Genomic DNA, 9442 nt, shown 5'->3' with positions numbered 1-9442 from the left:
ATAACTTTCCACCCTTGTTTACGTAACCTTTAACGCCCTTACTAATAAAGCACCAATCAAGTCCTTTTAACTTACCGAATGACTTAGCCTGCACAGATATCTGTAGCAATGAATTCCACCGAATCACTACTATCTGGCTAAAAAAATCATTCTCAGCGCTGTTCTGATCGGACGTCCCTATAGTCTGAGGCTGTGCCCTTTGGTCCTAGACTATTCCACCGTGAGAAACATCCTCTCTAGCTCCATTCAGACTATGCCTTCAATCTTCGATAGGTTTCAATGAGCCTCCCTCCACGCCCCTCACTCCATTCTTCTAAACTTAGGCGAAAGCAAGCTCATGGCCTTCAACACTCGTCTCACGTTAACTCTTTCATTCAAGGATAACTCTCATGAATCTCATCTGGATCCTCTCCAAGCCCATCATAGGTGGGTTAGTAAGTTTGTGGATGATGCCTGGTTAAGAGGGAATGTGCTATCATGAGAGGCTGGATAAACTGGGTTGTTTTCATTGCAGCGGCGGAGGTTGACCAGAGGTCTGACGTCGTTTTCTAAGAGTCATAGATAGAGTAGGCAGGGAGTATCTTATTCCCATGGTAGAAATGTCTACCACCAGAGGGCTTTCATTGAAGTGAGAGGAGATAATTTCAAAGGGGTGTGTGGGGTAACTATTTTACTCAGAGAGTGGTGGATGCTTAGAAAGTGCTGCCTGGCATGGTGGTAGAGGCAAATGCATTAGAGGTTAAGTGACGTGTAGGTAAGCGCATTACTGTGAGGAGGGTGGAGGTTTATGGACATGGTGTTATAGGAGGGATTAGTTTTGGGGGTGCTTTGTTTACTTTTCAGCTAGTTAGATAAAATGCTGTGGGTCAAAATGTCTGTTCCTGTGCTGTACTCTTATATGTTATATGTTCTATGTTCTTTCTTAGATAAGGAGCCCAAAATTTCTCGAAATACTCAAATGCAGTCTGACCAATGCCTTATAAAGCTTCAGCATTACATATTCGCTCTTATATTCAAATCCTGTCGAAGGTGCTACCATGGCACTTGCGTTCCATGTGAGTGTCCTCTTTTGAAGAGTGGTTTAGGAGAGGAAGCATATACTTATTGGACTTCAGTTGAATGAGACCTGACCTATGCAACATACCCAGACGGTGCGGCACGGTAGTCTAGCGACAGCGTTATACTATTTCTATCTCAGTGACCGGGTTCAATTCCCGCTGCCGTCTGTACGGAGTTTGTACATTCTCCCCGTGACCGCATGGGTTTCTTTAGCTACTCGGGTTTCCTCCCACATTACAATGACGATCGAGTTATATTTATACATGGGTGTATGGGAGCTCATTGGATCAGAAGGGTCTGTTACCGGACGTATCTCTAAATGAAAGATATATATATATATATTAGCAATGATGAGAACTTACTTAGCAAACCAAAATAAGTTGCATCATGGTGGTTCTGTCAAGGAAACACTGACCCTGAAAGGGATTGGACCCACTCGGAGAGATGATAAAGCACTTCGCGGGAAGTTTTGGCACTCCAAACATTTACCTATTTGGAAGAAAGTGGTGCGCAATGTCCAACCATCAGCACAGAAGTAGAGTTATGGAGTACTATATCTCCCAATCAGGCTCTTCGGCCGATCTATTCCATGCTGAATATTTACTCCGCTACGTGCCATTAACTTATACTCTGGTGATAGCCCTCCATGCCCTTCCCTTCTATTTACCTATCCAAGCTTTTCTTTAATGTTAAAATCGAACCCGCATCCACCATTTCTACTGGCAGCTCATTCCACACTCTTATCACCCTCTGAGTGAATAAAGTCCCCCCTCAGATTCACCCTAAACATTAAATCTTCCATCCATAATCAATTACCTCTAGTTCTAATCTCACCCAACATGAGTGGAATACCCTGCTTCAATTTACCCCATCTATACCCCTCACTATTTTGTAATCTCTATCAAGTTGTCCGTCATTCTTCTGCGCTCTAGGGAATGAAGTCCTAACCTATTCAACCTTTCCCCATAAATCTATTCGTCAGTTCCAGCAATATCCTTGTAATTTTTTCTGCAATCTTTCAATCTATTCATATACTTCCTTTATGTAGATGACAAGAACTCCAAACAATATTCCAAATTATGCTTCACCAATGACATATACAATTTCAACATGACGTCCCAACTCCTGTTCTCAATGATCTGTACTCCCAGATCCCTCTGTTTCATCGCACTCCTCAGTGCCTTACCTCTCACCGTGTAAGAGCTACTCTGGTCTTTCCTGTTAAAGTGCAACCCCTCACACTTGCCTGCCTATGGTAAGGTGAGGGTGGTGGTGGTGAAGTAAATTATCAAGCGAGGGTTTCACACGGCACACTGACGGTGGCATCCATATTCAGCTCATTTTTCCTGTCGTACTGGGCTGGGAAGTGAGCGTGGGGGTGGACTAGTCCATCACCATCGCTGTGGCTCATCCACAATGGATGGAGGTAAATCCATTAACCACACCAACCAACTGGGTCACTTCGAAGCCAAGTGTTCTAACTCGGGTCTCCTCGAGGACATGATGCTACTTTTCTTAAAGGACTCGATTCTGGTATCGCCATTTAGCAATTTTTAAATTCTATAAAGTAGGATAGAGATAGATGCCAACGAAAGACGTTGACAAAAGCAGCTACTTTCCCCAAACAGTCAGGCTGATGAATACGTCCACCCAGTAACCCATCTCAGTACCACCAAATACAAATCACCGAATGTCACTTTATGTATATACTGTCAATCTATGTATATAACACTTACCTGTATATGATGTGTAACATAGATTGCCTTTATATTTATATTTATTACTTGTTTGTGTGGCGATGGATCTGGAGTAACAATCAGGTCGTTCTCATTTACACTTGTGTACTGAAGAATGCCAATAAGCAACATTGATTTTTGAAAGTTATATTGTTTCAATTGTATATCTACATTAAGATTCAAATGGGAAGTGTTTACAGTACGGATTACGCTGGCCTCAACGCAGCCAAACGTCAGGCCATCCAGCTTAGACCTGAAGTATACAGAACAGCGCTCGTCTAATGATAAGCCATGTTTGTAGTGGTGGAGTACCGCACACTGGCCTTGGAGAACGTACATTGTTGCTTACTGGCATGTTAGCTGCTCTCTAAAGGCAAAGTTAAGAGAGGGCGGAAATCATACCGGTGGTACACGGCATGGAGAAGACGGACGAGAAATCTTACATTTCCTAGGCACATGTAAATTAACTTGAACATTGTTTCATATAATAAATGTCTATCAATTTAATGTATAATAATCGATAAAAGGTTACCCGGCCGTGGCCCAGACATTAACGGATGAATTATGAAAGGGAATGATAGTAATTTTGCAAAACAGGAAAATAGTAAGTAGAAATTAGCAAAAGTGATTCAGGGATTTGATAAGGGGAAATAGAGCGCTAGTGTAACATAGCCGGTAACATAGTTAAAAGATATTCTATAAATACGTGAAACAAAAACAAAATAAACATAAAAATATCGTATGGGTCGATTTGGGACTGAGAATGGAGGCATTAAGGAAAAGGGATAAAAGTTAAAGAGATAAATCAGAAGAAAAATAAATTCTCCTAGAAAATATAGAAAACCTTACTCCAACCAGGCGCCTAATAACTGAATTGCTACAAATTTAGTTCTAGAAGAGTTAATAGAACTGAAAGTATATAAAAATAGCAAAGCGGTGACCGGCCACAAAATGTTTAGATAGTGATGCACCGGTATTCATCTTCCGGCATTCCGAAAATTCAGATTGTAGATCTGGCTGACTTTGTCCCGTAGAGGCTGTAAATGGTACACATCACGTGTGCGAGATAGCGATAGAGAGAGAGAGAGAGAGAGAGAGAGAGAGAGAGAGAGAGAGAGATGAGGAGAGAGAGAGAGAGAGAGAGAGAGAGAGAGAGAGAGAGCGAGAGAGAGAGAGAGAGAGAGAGAGAGAGAGAGAAGCAGATAGGCACAGGCACAGAGGCAGCAAGATACAAAGACACAGAGAAAGACTGAAAAAGAAAAACGGCGAGGCAGAGATGGACGAGACAAATCGAGTACAGGGTCACGGACAGAACGAGAAAGAGAGGGAGAGAGAGAAAGACGCATAGAGACTGTGAAAGACAGTGGGGTAGACGGAGAAAGAGACAGATGCAGAGAAAGAAAAAACAGAGAAAGGCGGAGAGAGAAGGGGAATGGAGAGTCAGAGAGACAGAGAGGAAAACACACACACGCACACACCACACACACACACACACACACACACACGCACACACACACACACACATACACACACACAAACACACACACACACACACACACACACACACACACACACACACACACACACACACACACACCACACACACACACACACCAGCCAAGCAGACAGAAGGAAATGTCAATGGAGAGAGAGATAGGGACAGAGACAGAGAGACAGAGAAAGGGATAACATGGAGGGGGAGAAAGAGAGCGAGGATGGTAGAAAAAAGACAGAGGGAGGGAGAGAGGGAAATATAGATATAGAGAGAACGGCAGAGTGACAAAGAGACAGAGAGAGATAGAGGGAGGAAAACAGGCAGACAGAGAGAGGGGATCCGAGAGAGAGGGTGAGCCACAGACCATTTATTTTCACATCAGTTACATAACAAATTTGGAATCTGGGGAAGTATAAACAGAGCCGTTAGGAAGTAGGAGTTGACATTTTGTTTGACTGAATAGTTAGGGTTGCCAAAAGAAAAGCCAGAAACCAGTGTATGCTGCACATATTTATTTTCTAGAAGGATAATATCTCCAGTTTTTCTGATGAATCTCCGAAATGTGAGAAGAATCTGAAGACAACAAAGTTATATGTATAGGTAGATTAGGTAAACTGCTCGGATAAGTCGAATGAAAGAAAAAGAAAAATAACCAATGATCTATTTTGAAGGTGTAAAAAGGCAATTGGAGCAATATTTAGTGTCGGAAAAGGAAGGGGCCAATGTGTCCCGGTCCACACATCAGACAACTTTCACCTATGGATACCGCTATTCTTTAGGAATGCTGTGCATAGGTTTAATCCTCATAATTATAAATAGATATGCTTGCAGGTGAAGAAGGGAATGCAAGAAAGACTAAACAATTAACTTCCATGTACAGATTTCCTTTCTGAGGAGAAATGAAGCTGTCTATGCCTATAGACTCCAGGGCTCTGGCAAATATGTTGTAATTTCCCTAAAGCATACGTTTGACGCCAGAGATGCAGAGGTGATGATTTCAGTGGCCACAGTGTCAAAAAAAAACAGAGGTCAAAGTCCTAAAGTAAAAGTCTACAACTGCAGGTGGAATGAGAAGAACTTCACTCAAAGAGGACAGCGAATCTTCGAATCTTCCACAATCTACAGCAGCATTCTTCAACCCAGTGTGTCCTGACCAGCTGCAGCACCATCTGCTAAGGGGGCTGCAGTGATTAAGGTCGCAATGCCCCGCAAAAGATTGTAAGGATTGCCGAAAACATCATCAGGGACTCTGTCTTTCCTCCCATTCGGTACATATATCAGAATCACTGCATACGCAGTGACGCCGGCATTGTGGAAGACCCCTGCCATCCTTATCACGACCTCTTTAACCACTTCCGGTAGGCAGAAGATACTGTCAGAACTGTCGGGTTGGGTAACGGCTTCTTTCCCCAGGCCGTTGGACTTCTTAACAGCTTGCAACCACTCAGCACATATGTACACCCTGTCTAAATCCCTTGCCGCATCCCTTCTCTCGCCAACTCACTGACACACTCTGATCCTGCACTGGTTACTTTAAATATTTTATTGCTGTTTTTTCACATATTTATTACACTGCTGGTTTTATAAATATGGCAGTGACATTATACTGCTTTTAATAAATATTCACCTCACACTTTATGTCAGCCTGTCATTCTTAAGACCATACCACTTAGGGGCCTGTCAATATTACTTAGTGACTGTGTTTTGAATTTTAACTTTATGTTCTGTATACGACTGTCCTTTTCACCTTTGCCCCAAAGCAACGATATTTCTGTTTCCTGATACATGTGAATGGTTGAATCACAATAAATTTGAACTTCAACTTAAACCCTAGGGCTCAGTTGCGGAGAATATTCTTGAAAGCTTGTAACAGATTTTGGATGTGACTTCTGGACAACGGTCACCGATCGATGGTGATGACGGAGGAGTCCGGAAGTGAGGTGTCATTGGATAGGTCACAGGCAGGTGGCCGTACTCCTTGCTAAAAGCGGTATTACCGAGCACATATTTCGTATGAATGATATTGGCTTCCTACGAGCAAAGCCCGAGTACTTTCCAGATCTTGTCCCACATTTCACTATTTTGCCATTGAAAAACGTAGAGAATTCGGCGTATTTCCACATCCATAATTCTGATCGAATAACTGGGAGAATGCGATTAGTTGAAAAATATTTGATCCGCACACTGCGAGGAATCCCCGCAGATGCTGTACTGAGGTTACGGTGATTAATTTTCAAGAACAAACGCCAATGTCCGGGCTCCCATCCAGCCCTGCGCTCTTGCCGCTTCATAATCAACTGATTTTAGGGATAGTTTCAACGTACACTTTATTTTAAACCTAATTTTAAATAAGTAACCCACTAGCATGTTCTCTGCGTTTTCCAAAACGATCTGAACCAATGTATTGATGAGGCAAGTTCGGTGACTGCAGAGACGAACAATGGGTACTGTATAAGCTTTTTGGTTTGATCTCGAGAACAGCTGAGCCCATGGACGAGGTTCTTAACAACCGAAGCCAGCTGTTAATCTGTTGTCCTAGATCACTTCGGTCTGAATGTTAAACAAATACCCACAAGCCTGGCTACGTGATACGACTAAAAATGAATCTTTTTTTAAAAATGAGAGTTTAAGGTTTTAATGGTCAATTAATTCGCCAAAGGACAGTAGTTCAGTCTCCGCCCCTATCCTTTCCTGGGGGCGCCTCCCACTCATTGGCATCGTTAATAAACAGACCCGGCGGCTGCGGTTTGCAAGTTATACTGGGAACAGGCGGCGGAATTTGCAGAACGTCGCGCCGTTTGGTCGTAGATTCAGGCGTTCGCTGCCTGCATCTGCCCGGAGGAATGTCCCCAGTGCTTCTTCTCCTGTGGGGTCTGCTGGTCCATTTACCAGGTCAGAGTCAGGATGTTTCACACGTGTATTATCTGATTACACCCCGATAACGCCGGTTTTCTGCTCGTAGTCAGCGATTAATAAGCTTTCTTATTAACATAACAGTTTTACTATGTTTTGTTGCAGGTATCCTGGCGATCCCAGTCCTTCATCAGAACCCAATTTCCGGACCTTTCTCAGCGGGACGGAACGCTCGCTTGGAGTGTCGGCTGGAGAACGGAGAGGTTGCAAGTAGCAATGCTTATTGGGACCGACAGTGTCCAGCGCAGAGACCAGAGTGGGTTATTTCACATTACGCGAATGACAATATTCATAGGGGAACCGGCATTACTGACCGTTTCCGACCGTCCAGAGACACCTCCGCCGATAGTTTCATCCTGGACGTCATCAGCCTCGAGCCCGGCGACTCGGCCGTCTATTACTGCAAGACGTGAGTATACAATGTGGACTATTTCTACGGACCGGGAACGCTCCTGGATATAAAGAGTAAGTGACTCCCTCACTCTATTTAAAACAATTCACTTTACAGTCGCTCTCATGTCCCGGTGCTGGGAACACTAAATGTAGATTATCAGAGGGTTCGACTTGCGTCTCTAATCTCCCAATCTCCGCATAATTAGCAGTGGAGGCAATTCAAACCTACGAAAATAAAGTTTAACAACTCCATTTTAGCAACTATTTTCGCATTTCCTGTCCCAGATTTTGATGACTTCAGAGTTTTGACCTGACCGTTGACAGTTCATTTACCCTCACACGTCCGACTCGACTCACCGAGTTCTTCCACTCATTGTTCTTTGCATCAGATCCCAGCCCCTGCAGTTTCTCGCTCGTCCTCACTCGGGACTCAATCTTGCATTAATCCGTTCAGTCCAGTCCCACCTTAGAGCCTACGCACCCCAAAATATTACAGAGGAGAATAACCCCTGCCATGTTAAAAGATAGTGCATAAATCCAGGGAATCGGCTCTTTAAGTAAGCACGTAGCAGTTTCCGACAAAGAAACGTGGAAAATGCCGGGTGGAGGGCGGGCGTGAAACGGAAGCTGAGCTATAAATGTAGACTCGGCCCGGACCGAACGTGTCCTGGTCATTCAAACTCGCAAGGCGCACAGACCCGCTCTGATTTGTCACCATTTCGAGTTCCATCAATGGATAGGGGCACCTGAATGTTGAGAGAGCTTTTGAAACTTCGGGAAGTCCTAAACCTCTCACCGATCTTTACTGCAATAAGTGCTATTGATGTCACCACAGATTATTTCCTGGCAGTTACTACAATCTCTTTAAGAGACGATTAACTGCAGAGAGGAAACTGTAGCAGGATAGAGAAGAGAATTATCCAATAGATCATAGGTTACTGCAACTTTTCCCTAAAGTCGAGTAACAGTAAAACCTACCCGACGTGAGGAACAAATTATGGCATGATATGGGGGGGGGGGGTTGGAAAATGGAAACCTTCCTGCTAGCAGGTAAACAATTGGCCGAGTGTCCCTTTACCGCGTACTTAATTTATTTTCGTCGATGAAGCAATGTGTTAATCAAACAGTAGTAGTGGGTTTTCTAACGCAGATTTGGGGTCAACTCGTGGCTCTACTGAGGGAATCCGTAAGCTAAATTTGTTTTTCTCCTCCCTCCGCCTATTCTCTCTCTCTCTATCAGGTAGCGAATTTCAGAAACCCTCGATTCTCCTTCTCCCTCCACCTCAGAACGAAATTGGCTCGGGATCGGCCACTCTCTCCTGTCTGGTGAGCGGCTTTAAGCCGGGCTTGGTCGCGCTGCGCTGGAAGGTGGATGGCGTCGAGACAGAGAGCGGAGTAACGACAGGCGCTGTGCCCCTGGACACCGACCAGACCTACAGGCTGAGCAGTTACCTGCGGGTTCCCGCCGCTGCCTGGAACAAGGGCTCGAGCTATTCCTGTAGCGTGAGTCACAGCTCGCTGAGCTCGCCGCTGCGCAAAACCATCTCTTCGTCCGCCTGTGCAGAGTGAGGCCGCGGCTTTCGACTGTGCATGCGGATTGTTTGCTCTTGCCATTGCAGAAACATCTGCACTGGAACTATGCAGCCGCCTTGTGCAATATAATTATGTACTAATGTCCGCTTCTGGGTACAAACAGAATGTTTAATAATTTCAGAGATGATCGCGATGATTATTCGGCTTTTGAGACGCATAATTCTTTTTAAGAATTATCCTCCACTCTGCTCTGTGTAGAATGGGAAGAGATTCCCCTGTAGATGGTGACCGTATGTGATTGGATCTTTTGTAA

At 44.2% G+C, this 9442-nt stretch overlaps 1 protein-coding gene across 1 annotated transcript; it reads left to right on the top strand.

Moving 5' to 3' along the window:
- The first annotated feature begins 7056 nt into the window (after positions 1-7056).
- On the top strand, positions 7057-9442 carry LOC132398878 (immunoglobulin lambda-1 light chain-like). Its single transcript, XM_059978710.1, has 3 exons — positions 7057-7182; positions 7309-7612; positions 8841-9442. The coding sequence occupies exons 1-3, from the start codon at positions 7134-7136 to the stop codon at positions 9163-9165; spliced, it is 678 nt and encodes a 225-aa protein (XP_059834693.1). The 5' UTR covers positions 7057-7133; the 3' UTR covers positions 9166-9442.

Source organism: Hypanus sabinus, chromosome 9 (assembly GCF_030144855.1).
Source record: "Hypanus sabinus isolate sHypSab1 chromosome 9, sHypSab1.hap1, whole genome shotgun sequence".
NCBI lineage: Eukaryota > Metazoa > Chordata > Chondrichthyes > Myliobatiformes > Dasyatidae > Hypanus > Hypanus sabinus.
The sequence above is the reverse complement of the archived record's forward strand: the minus strand, read 5'-3'. Positions and strand labels throughout refer to the sequence as shown.

Bases quoted from the DNA above. Each gene is read 5' to 3' on its own strand.
- LOC132398878 (XM_059978710.1), top strand. From the start codon at position 7,134: ATGTCCCCAGTGCTTCTTCTCCTGTGGGGTCTGCTGGTCCATTTACCA. The intron at 7,183-7,308 runs GTCAGAGTCAGG...GTTTTGTTGCAG, and splicing joins TCTGCTGGTCCATTTACCAG to GTATCCTGGCGATCCCAGTC. The intron at 7,613-8,840 runs GTGAGTATACAA...TCTATCAGGTAG, and splicing joins GCCGTCTATTACTGCAAGAC to CGAATTTCAGAAACCCTCGA.